The sequence below is a fragment of the Lotus japonicus genome, chromosome 4 (assembly GCF_012489685.1).
Source record: "Lotus japonicus ecotype B-129 chromosome 4, LjGifu_v1.2".
NCBI lineage: Eukaryota > Viridiplantae > Streptophyta > Magnoliopsida > Fabales > Fabaceae > Lotus > Lotus japonicus.
Window position 1 is genome coordinate 22902684 of NC_080044.1, and position 26278 is coordinate 22928961.

Sequence of the window (26278 nt, forward strand, 5' to 3'; positions counted from 1 at the left end):
AGATTTTGAATTTTTACTTTTTGCTGAAAACACATTTTTTAATTCTTAATATATGAATTTAATGACTTCAATTTTCACACAACATGGATCAAAGCATGGTTTGCACCAAAAAGAAAGCTTGTTTTATGTTAACGAAAATGAATATGTAAACATATACGTATTGACATTGTTTAATATATCAAATATTCATTTTGAAGTGATATTATGAATATAAGATTTTTTTTGATGAAGATATATGAATATTAGATACGACTATTATATATATAACCAAATGGAATTCTACTTACTATATAGAATAAAATTATGATTTAAATATTAGTTTAAATGGAGTGTGTTGTGCTTACACATTATAAGATAGACTTCATTTTCATTTATCAATTAATCATTCACTCATGCAAAAGAGGTGTAAAGCAATCCAAAGTTTATATCGATTAAACACTTTTTTCCTTTTAAAAAAAAACTTTTTTAGGTACATTGAAAAACCAAATTGCATCATCAAATGATTGATCCTTAGACCCCCTTCATCTAATCTATATGCTCTATAACTCTTACCACTTGAGCTATCACTCGGAGACATCGATTAAACACTAATAAAGAACCAAAAAATTATGAAACTATACACGTGTCCACTTTGACTTGCGTACATTTTTTTATACCTGCAAAATGCAATGCACAATGTTGAAAATTAGATTATGTGAAGTAATGTACATTTGAAAATCAGATAAATTGAAGTGCAAACTTCTCAAAGAGCACTATTACTAATTTATATACACACATCTAAGGCAAATAGTTATAGAGAAAAGTGTTAGTGGAGAATTTTTTTGGCATTGATATCAAAGTTTATGCTAAAACCTCCAGCTTTAATTTTTAATGATTAAAATTAATTTTACTTAATATTTCTATAAATCCAAAATAATCACTAATCAGTCAGGTCCTATGGAATTCCCTAAATAAATACTACAACTAATAAAGAGTTCCGGATATAGAATCCTAATAACTAACCACTAAAGTCTAAAAGTCTTTAAACAAACTCATTAATGCTCAGATTAGAACATAAATTGTCATTTAAATGTTCAATTTCTATGTAAGGCAAATAATTGTAGGGAAAAGGATCAGTGGAAAATTTTTTTTTGGCACTGATTACAAATTTATTGCTAAAACCCCCAGCTTTAACTTTAAAGGATTGAGACTTGAGATGAATATTAATCAATATATTCGGGTGCACCTTAGTACCTTCTCATAGTTCTCATATACTACTGCTGTAAGCCTTCATCTACTATCTCTTTGGATTCTTATCTCTGACTAACATATTATACATCTAAAAAATCATAAATACCTTTTTCATCCAATAAGATTTTGCTATTTTGGATAAGCTATATCATGTAAATCAGCTATAAAATGTGAAACTGGTTAAATTGGATCCAAAACTCCCCTGCAACATTTGCTAGTAGTTAGTATGCATTATGAAGGATTTAGTCATGCTTTGGCTTTGTCTCAGGAACTGCATTGAATCTGAGCTCTACTCACTCTTCATTTTGTTTGTAAATCTTCCTTCAAAACATAATAATCTCACCAACTCAAATGTAATATTTCAAAATAATGAGATTGATTTTTTTATTAAAACTTTCAGTTTTGGAAATTCAATTGGTGATAGGAAATGAACAAATCATTTTCAGGAATTAAATATGAGACATAAAAACCAATTTTACCATCAAAACTGATGCCTTTTGCTGATGAGATTCGATTTAGGTGACTAATCTGAAAGATTGTCTTACTATCTTGAAAAGGCTTACCTGCTGCTGCCTCTGGTTTATTTGTTGGCCGGATTTTTCCTTTATGCTTGGCTTTTCCCTGTATGTTCTGTTGGGTTTTGCTTTGCCATTTTTTGTTTTCCTTTTTCTCCTTGCACAAGGGTTGGGGCACCCCTTGTGCTCCTATTTATTATACATATTCAATTTGCTGATAGAAAAAATATGATAATGGAGTTATAACAACCATAAACCAAAAACAAAAAACTTCAGAAATAAGGGGAAACAATCTTTCTTTAACTCTCATGTAGGTTGATCTTAACTGAGCACTCAGTCCATCAGCCAGTTCCCTCTGGATGCTCTCAGTATTGCTTATTCATTTTCAAAGCAATTTGGGCCAGGTAAAGGAATTGCCACAAAAATAATATATATTGGAAAACATAGCATAAAGAGGTTTCTCAAAAGAAAGTTGAATTCTCAAATCAACACCATAAAGTTCAGATTTAAGCTAGTAATGAGAACCACTATTAATAACATCACCCCACTATATAAGACCACAATCCTTATAAGCACAAAATTAACTTCAGATGTGAACTAATCAAAAATGCAAAATAGTGATGAAAACTAATAAAAAAATGAACAAAAGATATGATACCATCTGTCCTTGTTTGGCATTCTTAATTTATTGTCTTTCCCTTTGTATTTCTATAATGGACTTGTCTAGCATCTTTTTGTTTTTTCTCAAAATCTCTAACACAATAACCCACTTTTCAAAACTTACATTCAACTAACGACACTTAAGAATACAGTTAAAAAATATAAAATTTGTAAACTGGAAAGGAAAACAAATATATACACACAAATTCAATAAAAATTAGGAAACACCAAAAAAGAATGAATGCATTTTCATTTAAGAGGGTAAAAAAGGATAAGACATACTTGTCATACCTGATCAAGACGATATTGTACAGATTGTTGTGATTGTGGTCCCCTCTGTGTGCCGTAACTCCTTCCCCTCTCAGATATCTTGAACCGACAAAAGCGTAGTTCTAATTCAGAATTCAATAGATATACAATTAGATAATTCAAAGCTCAAGGCATTTAATAACTTTAGAAATGAGAAAAACTGCAGGGCTTTCAAAAGCCATGTTGATGTTCCTTTGAAAAGATTAAATATCAGAACCTACATAGTAAAATATAACCATCATAGAACATGGATCAATCAAGGTTTTTCATGAAAGTTAATAACCAAAGAATAGCTCAACACCAAAACGCAATGAACAAAATCACAGCAACAAAAACACAACATCAGGGAATGGCTTAAGCTTAAGTGTTGAGTTTGAAGTTTGCACACAAACAGAAAAGGATCAGAAAAAGTCATTAAGAAGCAAAATAAAAGGAGTTTATACCACTGTTGAAGATGATGACTGCGATGGACGCTCTCAACAAACACTCTATTCTCTTTCCTAATCTCCCACCTTCTAGTCCAAAATCAAAAGAGAAATGCAAATTAAAATAAAAGTGGAAACCATAAGAAGAAGTGAAGTAAGTTGAATAAAAGAAACCTAGAATCAAAAGATTGAATAAAAGAAACAGACAGAAATCAAAATTTTCAGCCTACTTTATCTAAAGAAAATTTCACAAAAACAGTTTTTTTAATCAAACTCTTCCTTTGTTGAGTAATTAAAACATGCCAAACATCCACCAACACTTGAATTCCTTTATCCCGAGCACAGAGTTTTTCAGCAGCCATGCACATCAACATTTTGCTACTTAATTCAATCCAAAGTGGAAAAGTATCACTCTCATTTTATTAGTGCATGTGGACTTTGTAAAGACAATCATTTGTATGAACACAACCAATCATATAATTTAGCAATTAGCACTTCCTCTTATCAATTTCTCTCGTTCTTTTTTTCCAGGCAAAGATGAACGAAATCCATTAAATTTATTGGAACAAAAACCGGATTTCTGAATTTCGCCCAAATAGAAATGAAGACTTTGCCTCAAAAGTAAGAATAGCATTCAGAACCCATCTTCAATATCCGTTAGAAAATACATTGAAAGTGAAGATTGAACCTGTTTGCCAGAAGCTGAGAAGAGATGACAACAGATACACCTTCTAAGCCAAGCCTCTTTGGATATATGCTAAAGCAAATTCCCTGGGTGAAAAAAAAAGTGAGGTAAAGATACTGCTGCAGAAAAAGTATCATTAAAGATTTCAAGTAAAATTGTGAAAGTCAAGAATAAAAGGAGTAACCGTTCATATATTTTGATACAATTGTCCGAATTCCACAAACATACACACATATGAAGAAAACCAAAACCATTTAATAATCTCAAATTCACATTTCTTAAAATCTGGATAACATAATTGGTCAAAAAAAAAACAAAAAAAAACACATCTAAATTGATTATTGTCATCACTGTGCAAAACCACATCGTAGCACCAACAACCCAACATATTGATCCTCATCTTGAAAAAAGAAAAGAAATTGGAAGGAGGTGAAAGCTCTTACCTTCTGATGAACAACTTTGCGTTGGAACTGATTCATATCGAAAAGAAATCCAATAAAAATAGTAAGATTTCAAGAGGGAAGAACAATATGTGAATGGAGAGTGGAAGATTGTGAAAGAACTTACCTTGTAGTGGCAGATGGAAAGACATGGTGGTGAAACTGTTGAAGAGAGAAGGTGGGAAAAAAAGTAAGGAGAACGGAGGAGAAGATTGTTCTTACTGGATTAAAGATCAGAGCTCCCAAGAATCTGTGTTCCAGACTTCCATTCCTATGTGGTTTAAATCGCTTTGCCTCAGGTCAGGAATGGGTCACCGCCCCAGACCGAAGAGGTAACGCATTTGACAGCGACTCTGCTAGGTTAAGAGGAAAGGAAGAGGTAACGCATCCATTTGATTTTTAAGCCTCGCCACACTTTGGAAAATAAGAAACTGAAAAGAGTGAAACGGTAGAAGAAAGAAAAGCACCAAACCTGAAGCGTTGCAAAATGAGAAACCCAGAAGAGCAAAAGGTGAAAGAAAGATGACAGCAAATGTGAAGCATTGGAACAAAGTTATGAACGGCCAAGATTCCATCTTTGGAGAATAATGTCCATCTTTACTAAAATATCCATGTTAAAAATTAATTTGATGTGCAATGAATTGTTGAATGACAAAACTACCACTAAAGTTGCAAAAACTTCCCTTTATAGATATATATATATATATATATATAAGGAATGCTACGATACACCTATCATATTTTAAGAAGGAGTAGCATAGCAAGTAACACCTTTTCTTTTTGGACAAAAATACCCATTCCCTTATTCCTATAAGTAATTTCTCTCACTGGGTAATAAGTAATTACACAGGACTTTCTTTTCTCTTCTATTTTTTTTTTCTTTTTATGATTCTCTTTCTTCGAGCCCCCTTCGTCTCTCACCTCTGAACTCTCTATCTAGTTGCTACTGCTCCAATTTCTTCTTTGATTTGCTCATATATTTTTTTGTTGTTGGTTGGATAATATGTATAAAGGAATTAAGTGGGCAAGATTAATTAAATTAATGGAAATTTAGAAGGAAGTTTTTCGTCAAATCAGTGGAAGGGGATTGAATGAGAAAATCAACATGGGCTCTGAAGTTGGCAAAGGAAAACGATCCAATCTGATTCGTCGGGACTGGTTTCTCGCCAGGATTGTATTTTAATTATGGGGAATTTTTACTACAGATTGGTGAATTGGGAAAAAAAAATTTCATGTTTTTTGTCCAAACCCATTACGAAAGATGCAATTGGTTGCGCTCCTTGGTCGTTAGGTGTGATTGGTGAGACAATGAGAGGTTAAAAATTCTGAAGAAGAAAGAGGCAGGTGCTTTCTGGATTTCTGGAAAGAGAGAAGGAGAAGAAGGAAAAATCAAATTACTAAAATAGTCATACTTTTAGTGTTTTAAGAAAAGTAAAGGTGGGGGTGTTTTGGTCCAAAAGAAAAGGTGTTACTTGTAACCAAGAAAAAAAGATGTAGCAGTAGCAACTAGCAACAATTTTTTTTTAAGGTAGCAGCAGCAGTAACATTGAAACATCAATGGAGGGTGCCTGCTTTTTTCTTTATTTTTAAAGCTTTAAAATTACAAATCATATTTTATCAGTGAATAACAAGTTAACCAATAAGTATAGTTTGTAGCATGATACATGTTTAATTGAATCTATATAATACTCCAGGAAGGCCGTTTAATTATCATCAAAAACACGGTTGTGACAAGTAGGGTTGCAAGGGTAAGAGCAATCTATCTGACTGAAAGACCTTCGTTCATAAAACCAATCTCCCACTGCCTTTGCAATTGTCTGCACATTGTTTATAAACAAGAGTTAGCTCTCTAAATTGATATGAAGAGAAAATGACAATCATGAACCTAAGGGTTAAATATGAAGGTAAATTAGATTTGGTTTCTTCAAAAAGTTCCATAGTTTTTAATCCATAACATAAATGAAAATAGTCTCTGCCGCTCATTCTGTGCATTACTAACTGTTTTTAACGGCCACAAAATGCACCACGAGAACTAACTTCACCTATTTCATAAATATTGACACTAAAAACTGAAATTTTTTGGATGAACAAAAATTCAATTCACTCCAATTTTACCCAATGAAAACATATTTAACCCTAAACCTAATTAGTAGCATGTTTGAAAGAACTTATTTTTTCTTAGAATCAATTCGGAACCACCATAAAAGCTTCTCCTCTTAATTAATTTTACCTTTAGAATCAAATTTAGAAAGATTCAATTAAGAAATTCTGGAGAAAGAAGAGAAAAAAATAATGCAGTCTCATACTGTATTGGCCAGCACTGGAGAGTCACTTCTCATCCATGTCTCCTGCATTCCAGTTTGGCAATGGGAATAGCAACCGTCTATGAACATTCCTTTAGATGGAGAGTTCTCAACCACACTTATAGCCTTTAAGAATTCTGTCCTGAAACCTGAAATTCAGTACATGCATGTAATTGCAAAATTTTAGACAGCTATTTAAGGTTAGCTAATTTCAGTGCAACACAAGTTATGTTCAGTAATATTCACCTTGCATTACAGTTAATTGATTAGAAGAGCACTTTTTTATATCAAGCTTGCAGTCACGCCAAGTGCCATGGGGATCAGCAACACCTGGAGCCAAAATGTTCTTAACCTGCATCAAAGCAACATGCTGAGGATCAGAAAAAATAACATTAAGAAAGATGGAACATTAAGATGTTACCACTTACTAAGAGCAATAAGTAGTGAAAACATTAAATGTCACAACTGAATGATGGAGATGTGTTATTAAGCATCGTATTCGTATTGGTGTGCAACTATGATTCTGCACTTAGCTATATACCATTTTCAGTGTTCTTTTGTTCTCTTTCGAATACGAAACGTTCATAGTGAAGCAGGAAATACTAAGATAAAAAGGTTATGTAGATCAATCTTTGGATCATTTCTGATCATATCCTTGGACTTGGACTTAAATTTTCATCACTCAATGAACTAAGCAACTGTAAACTCCTCCAATGGGAATTCCAGTTTAATATGTTAGGTCTATTTCTTCAAGTTCTGTATAAATTATTGCAAGAAAGAAATAATCTGACCTGATATGAGTCATACGCTGCATTGACAAAGAAGATTGGTGTTTTGATTTGCCCTGCCACATTTTGGGGAAAAAAGCACTACACAAGTGTTCAGAAGCATTAGTAAACACCAAACAAGTTGCAAAGGTAGAAAATTTACTAATCACAAACTTACCAGCCCCGGTCTGAGTCTTGAGGTGCAGGATGCAGGCAAATTCTTTGCAGAGCCCTAAAATTAAGAAGAAAATAAAAATGGTCAGTCTCCATAGAAGGAAAGTTTCTTCAAATGAAAAATGGGAAAACATTAACAGAAGAATTTTTCTTGTAAAATAAAACAAAGCATACTAGTGCATCGACAGGGGGAAATGATGACAGAGAGTTCAGAGAAAGGAAAAATACATGGGTTTCAACAACTTGACTATAAAGCTGTTCTATGTGTGCGGCTCCAGACACATCCTTTCTGTTGTAACAACAATATTGTATCAAAGAATCATTAAATGATTCGAGAAATTCACAGAATTCAATAAAAATGCTAACTAGCAAACTTACAGATTAATAAAATAACCAGCATCTGAAAGGCATTTCACTTTGGCTGCTGCAGGAATAAGAGATCTGAAGCGATCGCACTGTAAAATAGAGGTCAATCCTCCAGCGGAACATCCAGAGAGAATTGCCTGCAGTTACAAGTTTCAGTGAGTGACTGAAATTAATTCAGGTAGAAGAAGAAAAGTGGTAAATCATCAATATCTCGTACATTTTGAGCATTTTTCATTCCATTTGCTAGTAAATCCTCAACGACAGCAACAAAAATCCTTCCTCCTCTGAAGTGCAAATTGGTTTTCTGGTTTACAAATCAAATTACAAAATATCAGCACAAAGAAAACAAGCATATACAATTGTTGAAATATTAGTATTTTCCTTGAAATTTAAGTACTTACTGGATCAACAGCTTCAACATCACCAGTAAATGATGACCCATCACAATACCTAACCTTGATTCTGTTCCAATTGTAGAAATCTGAAATTTACAAACTCGTTAAAAATTGACTTCATAAGGACAAGCAATATGTATTGATCAGCAGACAATACCTGGATTAAACTTTTGCCCATTACTGAAAAACCCAGAAAAGGAAAGGGTCTGCGACATTTTCTTAGATGAACCTAAACGAGTGTCCCTACGAGCTAGGCAAGTAGTGACATTGTTGCACCATGCTCCTCCCTGAAAGAAATTGTATAGAAGAAGATCATCAACAAGAAAAGAGAACTTTCATCATCTGTACCGAACTGAGACAAGCTAAATGACACAAATTAGCCTATCTAGAAAATGTCACATAATACTATTTTTGTAAAACATAGGATATTTTAGAGATCTCTTAGAATTGGTTTCCACATTTTATAAATTTTCATGATTAGCTTACTTTTGATTAGGTTTTTAAATTAAAAAATTAGAAATTCATCCCCTCATCCACTTGGCAATTGAACAAAGCAATCTTTGAACATGAACTCATGAACTTAAAAAGAACATATAAGTAGAATAAAAAGTGAAATGAATGTTTAATTTCTTGAATTGGTAAAGACTCATTGATGCAATTTTGCAGGAAGAAACATACCTCAAAGTGAACAATCCAGTTGTTAATTCCTGCTCCAAATCCCTTATGAAAATGGTAAGCTGGTGGACTCCCATCTAAACAAACTGCACAATATATATGTTGAAAATTGAAATCAATTTGGAAACCAATATAAAAAAGCACTTAAAATAGTGAACATGATATGAAGAACACAAATATTCATATTCCTAATCATCAGACACAGCAGAAATTTCTCACCAGCTCCTTTCGCGACCGCACTTTGAACAAAAGTGATTGGAACAGCAACTCCTTCTGCCTTTAGTAATAGCAGTAAACATAATAGAAGGCTTAACCATTGGCCCATTCTTGGACACTCCATTCTCCACGGATCCAACTAGTAAAATACAGAGTACCTTATTTAGAAGGATCAATAGGGTGTATAATAAATAAGTAAATAACATAAACCCATTCTTGTTAAATTAACTAACCCAGAAAATACCTTAACAATAGCGTTTAAATATCAAATCATAATAACACAAAAGAAACTCCAAAAACTTAGCTTAAAAACAGATCACATTGGTCCAATTTCAACACTTCCTAGATCAACACATGTTCACTGCAGAGCACAGTCAACAACTATGCCTACTTCTAGATCCAAAAAATCAGAAACATGCAATTGCAATCCACAAACTGATGATGAATGATAAAAATAAAAGTTGCAGAAAGAAAAATCAAAACAAAGACATTAACTACAAAATATATGATAATGAAGCTCAGAAGCTGAACCTTGAACAGAAAATGGGTTGATGCACTTGGGAATAATGATGAGTGAAACCCAGTCCAGAGAGGTGGCTTTATATATTAAATGCGTCAAATACCGACACTCGCCCACAGAGAAGGAACCAGTGAATGTACTTGGAAGCTGCAGGAATAACACAATCTAACTGTCTTATTTCCAAGAGTGATGTTAACGTGTAAGTGGGACATGTCTGCATCTTATTACCAAAGGGGAAAAATAGAGATCTACATAAAAAATAATAAAAAAAAGACAAAAGTGAACAACGGATTAAGACAGAGTTAACTATATTTTCAGTATATTAATTAAATTTTAGTTTCAATCATTTATTTTTAAAATATTTAATTTTACTCCCTTATTTTTATTTTTTAGTTTTCTTCTTTTTTAACAACTTGGGTTGAATACTCTCCCAACAAATCAAAGATAACACCATTGTAACAGTGCTCAGAGTGCAACTTGCGGTTGGTGAGGCGCTAATGTGGATTATTTGGATCATTTATTTCGTGGTTGTGATACATCGTCCAGACTCCAGAGTTTTGCAGCACTTTGTATTGTCTTTACCAACATTATCGAATGCTCTTTTCTTTTTCAATTGGAGATCCTATGATGATTGTTGACGTATAATTTATGGGTGGTGACTATATATTTCTCGGTGACTTTGAGTATAGTGGAATAATAGTATCTTTGAAACCTGCTCTTGGAATCTCAATTTTTTATTACTCCCTCCGTTCCAAAACTATTGTAGTTTTAGTTTTTTTGTTTTGTTCCAAAACCATTGTTGTTTTACATATCCAAAGCATTTTATCTCATTCTCTTTCATTCATGCCCTCATTTAATAGTGTATCTCCCAAGCACCACCTCTTATTTCCACCAATCAAAATTCTCACCAATTAGTTGACCAATGATTTTCATTCTCTCTCTTTCAAATAACTCATATTAAATAAGGGTGTTTCAGTTAAATTATAACATCAATTAATGAACTCTTAAACTTTATGAAAAAACTAAAACTACAATAATTTTGAAACGGAGGGAGTATGTCATATCTCATGGTTGTGCTCGACTTCACCACGCACTAACACTGCAGCGATGCACAACAACATTGTGAGTGTAGTGGTTAAATTTCATGCCGATGGTAGTTGCCTCGCTTGGACCACAATAAGATATTGTGGTGTTCTACATGACACTATTAGGCATTGGTTGACATGTTTATCAGATTATCTTGGTGAGAGATGTCTTTTTTATGCAAAGTTGTTAGCGCAACGAGTGTTCTTCCTTTCATTGGGAATTAGAGCAGAGAAAAATTAATTGTGCGTCAGATTAAAAGAATGTTGAGTTTACTTAGACTATCCACAATGGTTTTAACATTCAACACCCTCAACACTCCACTTTTTCTCTTCCCAACACTCCACATCACCTTCTCTCTCAAGTTCAACACTTCATTCAACTTTTACCCACTCCAATGGTTTTTCATTCAACACCCTACCCTACCACTTTTATTTCATATTTTGATTTAATTTTATATTTTTCTTTTTATGATTTCATAAAATTAAAATTTTCGATAAAAATTAAATTAAATAAACTATTATCGATTTAATTTAATTTAATGTTTTTTTTTTTTATTTAAATTAAATTAAATTAAATTAACGTAATATTTTTTTAACGTAAATTAAATTAAAACACTTAACAATTTAATAGAAAGAGGATAGTAGAAAGATAATAAGATGATGAAAAATTTGGTTTTTTTTTTGTGTCCAAATCAAACGAACCAAGTCTCTATTTATAGAGAAAAAAAAATCATGAATTTTGGTAAAAAAATTATATTTTTAAATTTTTTTTGAATGAAATAATTGAGTTGGAAAGATTAGGATAAACGAAAATCGCCCGGACCAATCAAACGGAGCCACGTGTTGATCTGCAACCCTTCTCTCTCTCCACTGGGTCCCACACGCAAGTTTCAACTATGTTGAAAGTTTTCAACACCTCTCTCCTCCTTCCAACTTTCAACACCCACCTTCAACACCATTAAACTACCATTTCAACATTAAACTACCCACTTTCAACACCATTGTGGGTAGTCTTAGCAGGAATGTTGATGTGCAGTATCACTTAATGATAAATGATATTGGGAGAATCAAAATTCTGTTAAGCTTGAATTAAAATGTCATTTTCTTACACTTTTTGAACATATTAATTGAACTTAACAGGCTACGTGGATCAATGAAATATAAGATAAGTAGGTGATGAATTTCATAACTTTCAGCTTTACTTTTATAATACAATTATTCAAGATTTCAGTATAAATAAATAAATAATTACTACATCCGTTCTTATTAACTGTACACTTTCAAGCCAAAAATATATTTCGATCATATAATATGTCCATTTAACATTTTTTTTATTACATCGGAAAATGTCCATTTAACATTTTGAGAGAGTATTAAATAATGTTTTTCTTAATAGTACTCTTGTATGAACAATAAATGAAGAAAGATAAAACACAATATAAATGGTCAAATAGAAAAATAATTAATATTTTTCAAAAAGTTAATAACACTAATTGCACTTTTTAATACATGTTTCTTCTCTCTAAACAGTTAAATAGAAATTAAAAATAGTAGTACTATAATTTAAAAGTTTTTTTATAAGCCAAATATATATATTAAAAAGAGTAGAAGGGTACTCCAACCCAATAATATAAAATACTAAAACACAAGAAAAAGAAAAAGATAGAAGAAGTCTACTTACTGTGAAAACCTGGAGATCCTCTTCAGTAGATTTCTCTCAATTTTTCTTCAGTGGACATTTGTGACGGTTTTGAACCGCCACAAAATGTTGCCTGCTGCCACAAATTATGTCAATTTTTTTGCAGCAGCATTTTGTGGCAGCTGACAAAAAATGTTGGCGGTTCAAAACCTCCACAAATGTCCACTGGAGAAAATTGAGAGAAATCTACTAGAGAGAATCTAAACTTGTGAAAACCCACCCCACATTTCAACACCGTATAATCTAAATATTGTACATAAACAAGCATTTATCTTCTCTTAGAGCATCTCCAATGATAGGAACTTATTTTGAGACTTAACTCATTTTTTATGGGCCCAAATTGCCACATAGGATTTAAGACATTCATAAGGTCTTCATGCACATTTCACTCTAGTGGTTGAGATCTTATTTTACTTTTGACTGGACCCACGGTACCCAATATATTTATATTATTTATTTCCCTCCCTAATTTTCACTTTGGTTATGGTATTGAAGGAGAGAAAAAAAAATATTATTTTATTTAAGATCTCACATTTGAGAGTACCTGAGCTAAGGCATGGATCTTAGTTTTTGCTAAGATCTCATGCCATGTATGATAGCTTCAATGGTGGGATCTAATAAGATCGGGGATCTTATTTTAAAGTCTCAAAATAAGGACTCCATTAGAGATGCTATTACGGGAAGCTAGCTGTGGGACGGTGAGGATGTTGGTTGTGCAGAAGGGTGGGTGAAGGTACAACTGGCAAGCAGATATGACGGTGACTACTTAAATGGGACCCATCATAAATAAGGTGTAATTCTTGACACGCTTTTGACTAATGAGATGCATATTATCGAACCGTCACATTATTCAAATAATTGTTTTTCTTCCCTTATCTGCCCATGTTACACATGCATGCAGACTGCAGAGAGAGACACACATGACACACCATTGAAACTTTGAGATTTCTCTTCTATAAATTTAGATGCTCTATTAGAAGAATCGGTTGAGAGCTGTCATTCACCACAACAACATTGCATTAAAACGGTGGGTTTCTTTTCAGTTCTTGGTCGTTTCTTTGCATAGTGTCTTTCTCATCACATCAAAACCGCGTAACCATACATGGCTAAATGCTAAACTAGAACGTAAAATTTAGCAAAATTTTGATTTTATGGTAAACAAAATTTAGGAAGAGCACGGTTTATAAAAATGAAATGTGTAATTATTAAATTAGTTAATTCTCCCAACGTAGTTGATGAATCAGAATATGGTAAAGTGATTGATTCATTTGTCTACCGGTTGGGCTAGATATTTATCATGGAATAAATGTATTAACTTTTCATTAAATAAACTATGAGAACCAGCAAGCGACGTGGAGAAGGCCAACTCAAGGTATTTTCATGGTTAATTTTGATGCTTCATCTGTGGAGGGAAGACCAACAGGTTATGGCCGGAATGGTGGCCCGTAACTATGAGGGTGAAATTTTGGCATCGGCGACGGCGTAACCCGTGGCCTCCCTATCACCTTTCTTGGCGGAAGCAAGTTGTTTCCTGTGGCCACTTCGTTTGGCCATTGATTTGGGGTTTCGCTGAGTGGAGTTCCAAACTGATTATTTGAAGTTATTCAATTGGTGGAAATCCCGTCGGGATGGTGTTTCTTTTCTAGCTACTACTGTTAGTGAATGTCGTTCTTTAATTTCTGGTTTTGATATTTTTACGTTATCTTTTGTAAGACGTTCCGGTAACGTTGCAGTTGACTGTCTGGCGAGGAACGCTTATACCTACACAAACATGGTGTGGGTGGAAGAAGTTCCGGATTTTGCTCGTCATGTGGTGGCTCATGATGTTTTGGCTTCTATGCCTCCTGTAACTTGATTTTAATAAATGATCACTTTCAAAAAAAAACTATGAGAAAATGAAAAATACACCGACATGTAAACTTTTTTTACACAGACGTCCAATTGTTTTTCACCACATTAGAAACTATAAATGTAATTTAATTAAAATAAATGAGGAACATAAGTATTTATCCCTTAGAATACCCACATGCATGTATCGTTACTATTTATATTCATTTCTCATCTTATAAAATATACATTATCATGAATTTATGTAAATCTAAAATTTAATTTAACTTAATTTCATAACATTGTATTTTTTTCAAATAACATTATCGTTATATAATACCAAAATATATATTTAACAATTATTGGTTCGACCACGATTTGACTTCGGTTAAACTAATAAACCGTCTTTTCTTAAAGCAAAAGCACAAAATAAATAAATATATATATATATTATATATATATATGAAAGAAAATAGCACATAGCTCATAAAGAGCAAATGTCAAGAATGAGGATTAATACAACAAAAAACTAATCATCAGAAATCTAAGAGCAAACCAGGAAACTCATCAAAAGCACCAAAACAACTACAGAAACCCATATGAGTAAATAACCTACAAACAACCCAAGAGAAATCAGCCACTCCACATCCTCAAAGCCGTCGCGACCTAATATTACCTGCTATGCCAAGGAGAGCAACTTCATCGGAGGAATCATAATACATTAACACAAACCAAGACATTTCCCCATAGCCAAAGCCACTCTCGCCCTTATCATAACGCCCGGAGGGCCCCTAGGACTTTGCGGTTCAAACATCACCAATTGGTTATGCAAAGAACCCAAAACAGCCTCACTTCAAACTGAAGTCGAGGGCAAGGCAAGCTCCATCTCAACAGCCATGGCCTTTTCTTTCCTAGGTCTAGGGATGACAACATAACCCGAGGGATTCGCCCGAACCCGACCCGATTTTAATGGTAAAACCCGATATGATTGGGTTTGGGTTTAGGTTTGGTATTGGTTAAACCCGCACCTGAACCCGAAAAATATATATATAATTTGCTTAAATGGTCAATTGGCCCCAATAATTGTAAAGGGAATAAGTCATGTTCCTTGTAAAATTTTCGCATCAAATTGGGTCCCTAAAAATATTTTTTTAATCCAATTAAGTCATTTTGCTCAATTTTGACCGGTCAACGGTCCAGTGGCAAGCCTAGTCAGCTAGGGATGATCATGTGGACTTTTTGACATCAATTTTAGTCCCTTAAAAAATATTTTAATCAATTTCACTTCCAATTTTATTTATTTTATGAAGGCTTAAATACTCTTTTGGTCCTTGAAATTGTAAAGGGAATCAAATCTGGTTCATGTAAAATTTTCGCATCAAATTTGGTCCCTAAAATTGTTTTTCTAATCTAATAAAGTCTTTTTGCTCAATTTTGACTAGTCAACGGTCCAGTGGCAAGCCTAGTCAGCTAAGGATGGCCACGTGAACTTTTTCACAACAATTTTAGTCCCTTGAAAAATATTTTAATCAATTTTACCATGTTCTTCCACTTTCCTCTTCCACCTTCTTCCTCTTCCTCCATAACTCAAATCCTTAAACCCATAAATTCAAAACTCTAAAAAAACTATATGTTCATCATATTCACCTTCCTTTTGAATTTATGGGATTTGAGTTATGGAGGAAGAGGAAGAGGAAGAAGGTGAAAGAGGAAGAAGATGGAGGTGGAAGAACAGGGACTAAAATTGATTAAAATATTTTTCAAGAGACTAAAATTGATGTGAAAAAAGTCCACGTGGCCGTCCTTAGCTGACTAGGTTTGCCACTGGACCTTTGACCGGTCAAAATTGAGCAAAATGACTTAATTAGATTAAAAAATAATTTTAGGGACCCAATTTGATGCGAAAATTTTACAGGAATCATATTTGATTCCCTTTACAATTTTAAGGACCAAAAGGTTATTTTAGCCTTTTTTGAATAATAAAATTAATGCTTTCTTAGCTATGGCCCAAATTTATCTTAAAATACATTAGAAAATAAAGATGTTTTTGTTAATTATGTTAGGACCCCAAATCATATTATCCTCAACCTCTCATCCTTCATCGTCCTCTTCTTCTCAACCCAGTAGATAAATACACAGGAGAAACAAGAAACTAAAACCAAAGGGAAGAAAAAAAAGGAAAGCCTAAGGAGAATAACAAGCCTACATCAGATTCCCAACCTACGCCACCAATTCCTTAGTCAAACTTCTCTATATCATCTCAGTTAACGAAGCTCCATAAACAAATGGAAAGCTTCAAACCAGCAGAAAACACCACCACCACCTTTGAGCTGCAATCCAACGTAACTTACCCTGAAGCATTAACCAGCAATCACCGTCTGTGAACCGCTCCACCCTCTTTCTTTCACCACCGCGACAGCGTCATACTGCCTACATTCGCAACGAATCTGGGCAAGAACCACACCAACCCTGAGCAATAAAAAACCGCACGGATCTGGGCAAGATCCGCACGGATATGATGTTGGACAAGATGGGGCAACACGGGGGAGGACATGGCATGGCGACACGAGGATGGAGGAGGACCTGGCGTGGCAGTGCGAGGACGGAGGATGTACAAATCAAATTCAATTCAAACAATGAATCGGTGAAATTGCGGCAAGCGCTCACCACTCAGCAACAAGCCATACAGAATTTGTATGTTAAATTGGAGGAGGAGAGGGATGTTGCATCCTCTACTGCCAATGATATTGAAGTTGCAGAGCAGAAGGCTGAACTTCAGATGGATTTTGGGAAATTGAGGCTTAATTGGGGGTGAGATTAGTTAATTAGGACTTAATTAGAGTTTTATTTTGATTTTCAATTAATCATATGAGTTGGAATGAGTTTTTATTCAAAAAAAAAGATATAAGCCACGTGGAAATGCTGATAGTGTAAAAATTAAGACACATCAGACCAAAGCACACTTTGTCCTTAATTGGATTAAAAAAATATTTTAGGGACCCAATTTGATACAAAAATTTTACAAGGACTAGGAATGATTCCCTTTACAATTACAGGGGTCAATCGATCATTTAAGCCTGTAAAATTACAAAATTAAATTATATATATCATGTTAACAACTTAATTTGTTTGCAAAGAAGATATAAAAGGTTTTTTCATAACAAAATCATATAAATTGCGTTTTGTTTTGCAGAAAACTTTGTTAGGTTAGGACATGAGTTTGAGGCTATAACGGATTTGGGTAAACCCGAAACCCAACGGGTTTGAGCTTGGTATGAGAGTTTGGGTTTGGGAAAGGCAAAACCTGAGCCCGACCTGACCCGTTGACATCCCTACATGGGTCTATAAGAAAAAGTATTTGACACAAATATGAAATAAAGTGTCTACACCTACTTGCTAAGGACCCATTACCAAGCAGAACGCGGTAGATAAATTTATCAGCATATTTTCTTTAAAAGACAACTTATATCAATTTTCTTACATCCAAATTAAGTTTTCCGTTCAAATAATGACGTGTACGCATTTTAAAATTCAACAATAAATTCTAAAAGGCTTTTGATGTTGGAAAAAATATATAGAAAACCAAATAACCATGATACAGAGAACAAGTTTTTTCCTCCTTGAAATCAGCAGTATTGAAATAAGGAACCATGTAGTATATTTGAAGGGATTTGATTGCATATGCACAGCCCAGATGGAAATGCCCCTTCCCCTTTCATCTTTCCACCAGTGCTTCTGCCTTTCCTTCTATCTTCTCTCGTCTTTCAAAAGGTCCAAGATGGAGACAATGAAGACAGGAAAATAAAGATCATTGGCCAGCTTGTATATTAAATTCAATAACTTTTTTACCTTTAAACTATATCCAGAGCCTATATTCTGAATCACTTCTGCCCTGTAACTACTTGTCAAAAAGATCAAATGCTCCTTTAATGCAAGCCGTCGTGAAAGCTTCGAATTACCAAGCTCTTTTGCCACCAGCACATACCTGAAGAAATTATCAAGAATTTAACATAGCGTCAAGCATAAAACAGCACTAAAGATCAAAGGGAGGAAAATAAATTGTCCACATTCAAGCCAGAAAGTTTATCCATTTGTCTTCCATATTTTTCAAATAGTCTCTGGATTGTTGTATAGCTTTTGCTACAATAAGTTCTCCCCTCTGTCCCTAAATGACACACAACCTTTTGGTGAAGACACATATCTATTTATCAAATTTCTTATTATTTTTATAAACTTAGGGACTTTTGGGGGTGGATGTTGGAAGAACAACAAAGCAGATAATACTATGGTTAAAATTAAGGATTTATTACCATTGCAGAGATTCAACATTGTGTGCCTTCTGCTTTAACCAAAAAGCAATTCTCTTTTTGATGAGGATCTAATAAATGCGCCATGTTTACTATAGATATACTAGGTAGTTCCTCAAATCTTTAATGCTATCTCCAACATCCAAGAGCTCCGCCATCCATGCAGTGAGCTGAGCCCATACAATAGAGGTTCCTGGAAGCCAGAGCAAAATTCAGTGTATACGCACATAAAAGGCACATAGCGCACTGATTTGACACATATATGAGGAAAATTATCCATAAATGAGACCCTCACCAGACAAAAGTGGAAAAGAAGGTGATAACAATATTGATGCTTGACTATATATCACACTTCTTTGTTCAAATCATGTCTGCTTGAGTAGGTTTGGAACTGGCTTGAGTTGGTCACCAGATAAACACCTATAAATCTATAAACCGTAGGAATTAGAAATCAAGTCCAACCAATATGATAATTTGTATACAGGCATTAACCTGGCACAAGGAAACTAAATCCCGGCTTTGACAACAAATATCCATTACACAACCAACAAATAAAAATCAAATAGTACATAAATCTTATTATCAAAAATTAATAAAAAATTATGGAATAACAATATGCAGGACTTGTTAACAATTTTTCTTTTAGACATTGAAAGAAATTTTATATAAGAAAAAGGGGAGGAAGTACAGCTATAGAAGGATAAGTCCTCCCAAACAGAAAAAGTAAATTACCCAGATAACCCGAAAAGATCAAAGAATGCAGTGAATCTGCCCAATCTCTATCCATATATGAAATGTGTGATCCCTTTGAAACACACATTACCAGAAAACCACAGGGGGGCCAGAAACATCATCTTATCTATTCTGCAGCACACTGAGGGCAGAAACACAACCTTAAATGTAAGAGCATTCTGCCTTTAAATCTAACAACAAGAATCTGCTCGACCTTCTGACACACCTATCACATGCCAAAGTCCGTTGTAAGGGTAACTGTGCTAGTAGTTAGTTTGTAGTAAAGATGAGACTGTTATAAGTTTGTTGTGACTGTTACAAGTTAGGTAAGCCTCTATAGTATGAGTCCTTCGTGTATACATGTGTAAGCCTCTGATAAGGCAATCAATTCATTACGAGTTAATTCTAGAGTGCAACACTTTCTCTGCCTTCTTTCTAAGTATTCCATTGCAGCGTTCATACCTTCATGGTATTAGAGCTACAATCCTCTTATGGCAGACATTGTGAGCTCATCTCACTCTCTGAGTACAGCAGAGTGGCTCAAGCATTTTCAAATCCAGTCTCCACCAAGCTGTCCAGTCTCCACCAAGCTGGACGAACACAACTTTCTCACTTAGAAGCATCAAGCCTTGACAACAATTCGAGGCCACATGCAAGAGAAATTCATTGAAGAATATGGTGGCATATCACCCAAACATCAAACCTGTGAAGATGAAGCAAGAAACAAGATCAGCAAAGAATGCATCAACTGGAGGTAGCAAGATCAGTTAATGTCAGAAATCCTCACAACAAGGATGGTAGGACATGTTTTTTCTTTCCAAATTTTGAAGAAACTGAAAGTTTTCTTTGTTTCTCAAACAAGATCGAAGACCAAGGAACTGAAAGTTTAGCTGAGGAATGTGGACAAAACAAGTAATATCTGAGTATATGATATCAATCAAGAAAATAGTATATCTACTAGCAGAAGTAGGAGCTTCTGTAGATGCAGAGGATCAAATTCAAGTTGTATTTGATAGACTTCCTAAAGAATATCATACTTTTACGAACCCAGACTTATCACGTTCTGAGCGGTACTCAGTAGCAGAAATTCAAGCACTCCAAATGTGTTAAGAAGAGAGATTCGAAAGGCGCGAGAAATACATTGAAGCATTCTTCATGCATAGAATGCATCCCAACTTTATGCAGTTTCAGCTTTATACCTGTAGGTTCAAGTGAGTGTGTTGGGCTTAGTTGTGGGTGTGGTCCAAAAATGCCTCAAGACATTTTGGACTAGTAACAACATCACTTATATACCCTTATTGTCCCTCCAATGTATCCGATATGGGCCTCTTAGTTTCAACACTGATCAAATTTGTAATAAAGTCCCTAGTACATGTACTTTGAACGAAGATGCTTTCTATAGAAAATGGCACTTCCTCAGCAAAAACTGTCAATCTTGTATTGAAAAAATGTAATGTTTTCATGTAAATAAAATGATTTTCGTTTGTGGTTCTGACTGTCTTGGAAACTCACATAAACATTATGTTATGACTCTTCAACTGTGTATTCTAAGCCCCTTAAATGATATAATAAGACATTTGAGAACCATGTCAAACAATCAATCAATAGCTGTAAAAACTATGTACATTTCATTTAGGCATACTCAAAGTACGCTTGGACTTACCAGCTCCAAACCATATAACAAGCCTTCATTAGTTTTTTAAACTTTAAGGTTCTATTTGAACATCAACTTGGTACCATATTCAAAGCACTTAAGTCTGATGGGGGTTAAAGATTACCTGCCATGAACTAAGTACCAACAAACACAAGGTACCATCCATAGATTTAGTTGTCCTTATACCCAGGACGTTTACCAATAAAATGGCGCTTCTAAAAGGAAACATAGACACATCGCTGAAATGGGTTTAACTTTATTAGTCAATGCATCTATGCCTCTCCTATTTTAAGGTGAGACGTTCCAACAGTAATCCATATAATACAAAGAATTTCCTCTCCTACTATCTCAAAACAGGCCTCTTTAACTTTTGTACCAAACACTTTGAATAGATTTATACTGAGTTTGTAATTTACTTGGCTATTTATCATATTCCCTCAGTCAGCTTTGAAAAGGGTATTCTCAAACTCTGGGTTCAGCCACCTTCAGTTTGCCAAGGGATGTAAGGGAAAATGTGTTAATTGTTAGTTATGGTAGTTAGGACAAGACTGTTAAAGCATTTGAGAGTCTGAGACTGTTAAAAGTTTGTTGTAACTGTTAGTAGTTAAGCATCTACAGTCTACAAGATTAGTCCCCGGGGTATATATGTGTAAGCTACTAAGCCATCACTCTGATCAGTAAGTGAATCAATTCATTCTGAGCTAACTAACACTTTCTCTTCATTCCCTCTAAGTTTTCCATTGGGGAATTTTTGAATACCCTCCAATAGCCCCCCCTAAGACCATCTCTTAGTTATATTTTCTATTTCCCCCAATTTGGGGGTTTTGGACTCCCAAACAAGAGAAGGACTTACCCTCCTTCCCCCTCCCTTGCCCTCCCCTCCCCTTCCCGTCAAGGCCTTCCACTCCCCTCCCCACAAAAATCAGAAACACACCCTTAATATTAAGAAAAGATGTAAAAGAAAATGGATAAGGTTCTACTATCCAGAAGCATGATGGTGAACACAATTGAAACCTCATCCGAAAGTATTGATGATAAAGAGCCAAGAATGCTTTGGATTAACACACATTAATCACTTCAATTATTCTACATCAAAAGCATGAATAACATAGGGTACTTAAAGGGGTACTTTAAGGGGTATTTAAGGGTGGTCAAAACCGTGGCCTAATCCTAATTAAACACAATTCCTAAAATCAATGCCTTGATAAAAATATGATAGAATCCCCAAATTACCAAAAATAGAAATAACATAACTAACCCTAAAGTAACTCACATAACGCTATTCATTCTGCATCAATTAGAAGACCAAATGAAAATATTTTAATGTGGAATAAATCCATCACACACCCGTCATACAGTAATACCATTATCAATTTGTTTTCTTAAGACTAAAATCAGAACAAAACAAAAAGCAGAAAAAAAATACAATGCAAAGCTTAAATATAAACAATTTAGTCTTAAATGACTAACCTTTGAAATCGAAGGCTCATTTTTCAATTAAGAAGCCCAGTCCAAAGTACAATGCTTTAGCTGTTGCCGGTAGTCCACATGTCCAGAGATCAAGCATATGAAACCTTCATATTCCAAATAGTTAGCTTAAAATTAAGCTTAACTACACATTCTCAACCAAAACAGTCCTGGTATCAACCAAGTGTCAAAACTTTGAGTATTTCCTCATTCCTGATTGCTAAGTACATCATGTGGATGCAACTTGTCAGCCAATGTGGTATACGTAATTTCTTCTAACGACACTCCAGTATTAGGCATATGATCACTTTGAATAGCTTCTTCTAGCTCCCTTTCTTTGCAATATACTTTTTGCAATGCATTATATGTGATGGTATCGGGCTCTATTCCTTTTGTTATCATCTCATTTAAAAGCTTAGTCGCTTCTTTCTTATTGCCCAATTTACAATAACCATCAATCATAATAGTGTAGGTAATTTTATTAGGTTGTATACTGTTTGAAGACATTAACAGTAAGATATTCTCAGCTTCATCCATCTGACCTAACTTACAGTAACCACCAATTAGAGCAGTATAACAAAATACATTTGGCAACAATCCTTCATTTCTCATATCTTCAAAAATTTCCTTTGCCTCATCTACACGGCCAAGACAACACATTCCATGTATTAAAGAAGAATATGTGGCACATGTTGGTAGAATGCCCCTACTATTCATAGCATCACGGATTTCAAAAGCTTTCATCACATTCCCAATTCTACAATAAGCTGCAATAAGTATGTTATAAATAACAGAAGTTAGCTCTACGTCCTCATCAACTAACTTGTTGAATAAGTTCATAGCATCTTCAGGCCGATCAACCTTACAATATCCTTCTAACAAAAGTGCATATGTATAGACATTTGGAACCAGACCATGTTCTACAACTTCATTCAAAAGCTTATTCACATCATCTATTTTTCCCATATCCGCTAATCCTTTCATCAGGAAATTGTAGGTATAAATATCAGGTTGGAATTCTTGCTTAACCATCTCCTCCTTAAGCTTAAAAGCTTCCTCGATTCTGCCCGATTTACAACAGCCAAAAATAAGTGTGTTGTATGAGATCATATCCAGTAAAAAATCTCTCTCAAGCATTTTCTTGAGTACTGCAGAAACCTCCTCCATGTTCCCACGTTCGCAAAGACCATCGAGAAGAGCATTTGAGGTCACTGTATTGGCTGCAAGCCCTTTATCTGCTAGACTAAACCAAAGCTCAATGGCTTCCAGATGTTTACCACATTTACAAAGTCCAGAAACCAACACAGTTAGCAAGCTATCACCAGCCTTAATGTTCCTCGACAACAATCCCTTAACAATTTTCAAGGCTGAATCGAACCTGGAATTCTTGCATAGCAAATGAATCACATAAGAACATGCATCCTGGTTAATGGACATCCCACTTGACAACAAGTATCGCAACACTTGCTCCGCTTGCTCCATTTGATTGCTCCTGCAAAATCCTTGTAAAAGAGTATTAAAAGTAACAGCATTGGGTCTCACACCCTTCAACAACATATCATCCCTGATCCTCAATGCCTCAACCATATGCCCCTTTCTGCAGTACCCATCAATCAGTGCATTAAAAACAACCTCATTAGGAGCAACCCCTTTGCTATACATTTCAAACAAAACCGAATTTTCCTCATCAAATCTCTCCTTCTTCATCAAACCATTAATAAGAGCCCCATAAGTAACGACACTCGGTTTCACTCTGTTCTTCACCATCTTATCCTTAAACCGAAAGGCTTCTTCTAACCTTCCACTCTTGCATAACCCATCAATCACATTATTGTACGTAACAACATTAGCCGAAACACCCTGCTCCTCCATTTTGAAGAACAAAGCAACAGCATCATCAACCCTCCCACCTTTACAAAACGCGTTAATCGCGGTGCTGAACGTGTAAACATCAGGGGAAACACCGAGACAAGCCGCGTCAAACACCTGATAACTCTTCTCAAGCTCATTAGCCTTCACCAGAGAGCCCAACAGAAAATTACAACTTTTCAGCGACGGAAAGATGCCACTATTGGTAAACGTGGTGAATATATCAAATGCCCAGTGAACACTCAAATGCTTAAACTGCGAACACAGAACGTGAAGCAACAAATCCAGCTCACCGTGCTTTCGCCCCGTGACGCGGTTCAGCTCCAGCATTGAAGACGCGATTTCACGGAGCCTATCATCAAGGTTCCCAATCGGCGTAACCACGTTACCATCGATCAAACGGGTTAACATCGACCTGGCTCGAGGTAAAAGATTCGAAGCCAGGAGCAAACGAATCAAGAGACAATAAGAACGAACCGTGAAGGGGAACTTGAACCGCGTGGCGGCAAAACGGAAGAACTCGAGCGTGGTTTTGAGGTTGACGGTGGGGTGGAGAGAGAGGAATAACCGGTCGAATTCGTGAGGGGATAAATGGGGTAAAATCGACTTGCATTTGGAAGAATCTAGAACTTTGCTTGTGAGGATAGAAGGTAGGGAGAGTGGAGGAGCGTGGTTGGGGCCTGGCGGCGGAGGTGGCGGCGGTAGAGGGAAGTTGAGGTGGTTGGCGGTGGTGGAGGTGATCCAGGTGACGGGGCGAGTGAAGAAAGGGGGAGGTTTAGTGGTTAAGATCCTTGTGAAATCCATGGTGGCGGAGAGCATTGCATTGAGGGATTGTGAAGATGTGGTGGTTGTTTGCTATAAGTGTGGCGGTTTTGACGCCATGAATTGATAGTTAGGTGAAGAGAGAAAGAGAGAGGGTGTGAAAGTGCCACGGTTTGATGCAGAGAATGGTTACGTCGATGGGGTGTTTCCCTCAGGTTTTGTTTTGGTATTGAACAGTTCCGCAGGGCACGCAGACTCGGCCTCTGCGACTGCGCGAGGCGAACACCGTGAGGGTGAGGGTGGGAGAAGTAGAAACGTGGGCTTTACGGAAATGGGCCGTGTAGCGCTTCGTTGCTCTCTATAGGCCCAGAGGGACCAAAATGAGAGGGAATAAAGGATGACAAATGTTGTTGGGCAAAAAGGGAAAAATTTAGCATGCACAAGTAAAAACTTGTGTAAGGTTACACATGTACCTTTTGACATGCAATAGAAAGTTTTTTTAAAATTAAAATACATATTTTCTTAATTAAACATTTATCTTTTAATTAATTTCAATTTATCTTAATTTGTTCCTCTTCTCTCTCCTTCTTCACCAGAAAATATTTTTCTATATGCTTCTTCTTCTTCTTCTTCTCTGGGTTTTCATGGGTTTCTAGGTTTTTGGGTTGGGGGTTGGGGTTTGGGGCCGATGGGTTCTGGGGATGGGGGTGGGTTGCATCGAGGGATGGTGGTTTTCAGATCTGGTTATGGGGGTTCAGACCTGGTTGTGGGGTAGAGGCTGGGTCCAGCAAGGCCCGGATATGCTTCGCCGGCGAAGGAGGCGGAAATGGCCGCTTGAAGATGCGTAGAGGGGTTGAGCTCACGCTGGAGTTCGCCAGCCAGTTCTTGAAGAAGCTAGGGAAGGGACTTGGGCTGAAAAATTGAAACTTGGAGGATTTTCTGTTGTGGGTAGCAGTGGCATAATCTTGTTGTCATTTAAGAATTCTGGGTTTGCCCCTTCATGAAAACATATACCCAGAAACAGTGCTGGCTTCACTTAACAAAAACAGGGAAAAAGGTAACAAAAAGTTCATTTGTGCACCAGAGCAGAACCCATTTCTCTGAAAATCGAAGATGGAACAACCAGATATGGTTCTTCCTCTAGTTCTACCGCGCCACCTGTTAGAAATTTGGGTATGATAATACTGGATAATTTC

At 35.5% G+C, this 26278-nt stretch overlaps 2 protein-coding genes and 1 long non-coding RNA gene across 6 annotated transcripts; all 3 read right to left on the reverse strand.

The window, feature by feature from the left end:
* Positions 1-364: 364 nt before the first annotated feature.
* LOC130715276 (uncharacterized) lies at positions 365-4730 on the reverse strand. The gene is made up of 7 exons (XR_009011609.1): positions 4392-4730; positions 4268-4294; positions 3828-3910; positions 3158-3226; positions 2697-2797; positions 1794-1959; positions 365-656 (listed from the first exon to the last, which is right to left on the reverse strand). It is a non-coding gene; the product is annotated as an uncharacterized LOC130715276 (long non-coding RNA).
* A 1080-nt stretch (positions 4731-5810) lies between these two features.
* LOC130715275 (pectin acetylesterase 8-like) lies at positions 5811-9850 on the reverse strand. The gene is made up of 13 exons (XM_057565354.1): positions 9692-9850; positions 9164-9299; positions 8948-9030; positions 8427-8556; positions 8276-8355; positions 8092-8178; positions 7887-8011; positions 7737-7797; positions 7513-7566; positions 7359-7436; positions 6814-6919; positions 6571-6716; positions 5811-6081 (listed from the first exon to the last, which is right to left on the reverse strand). Exons 2-13 carry the CDS (start codon positions 9282-9284, stop codon positions 5968-5970), a joined length of 1185 nt encoding a protein of 394 aa, XP_057421337.1. The 5' UTR covers positions 9285-9299; positions 9692-9850; the 3' UTR covers positions 5811-5967.
* Positions 9851-17833: 7983 nt separating this feature from the next.
* LOC130711331 (pentatricopeptide repeat-containing protein At4g19440, chloroplastic) lies at positions 17834-25451 on the reverse strand. 4 transcript variants are annotated; one of them, XM_057560898.1, is made up of 5 exons: positions 22455-25451; positions 19793-20033; positions 18894-19026; positions 18602-18791; positions 17834-18276 (listed from the first exon to the last, which is right to left on the reverse strand). In XM_057560898.1, the coding sequence occupies exon 1, from the start codon at positions 25137-25139 to the stop codon at positions 22659-22661; it is 2481 nt and encodes an 826-aa protein (XP_057416881.1). In that variant the 5' UTR covers positions 25140-25451; the 3' UTR covers positions 17834-18276; positions 18602-18791; positions 18894-19026; positions 19793-20033; positions 22455-22658. The 4 variants fall into 4 exon arrangements, with proteins under 4 accessions (XP_057416881.1, XP_057416880.1, XP_057416882.1 ...); XM_057560897.1 differs by having other exon boundaries at positions 19331-20033; XM_057560899.1 differs by lacking the exon at positions 19793-20033.
* Positions 25452-26278: the final 827 nt, after the last annotated feature.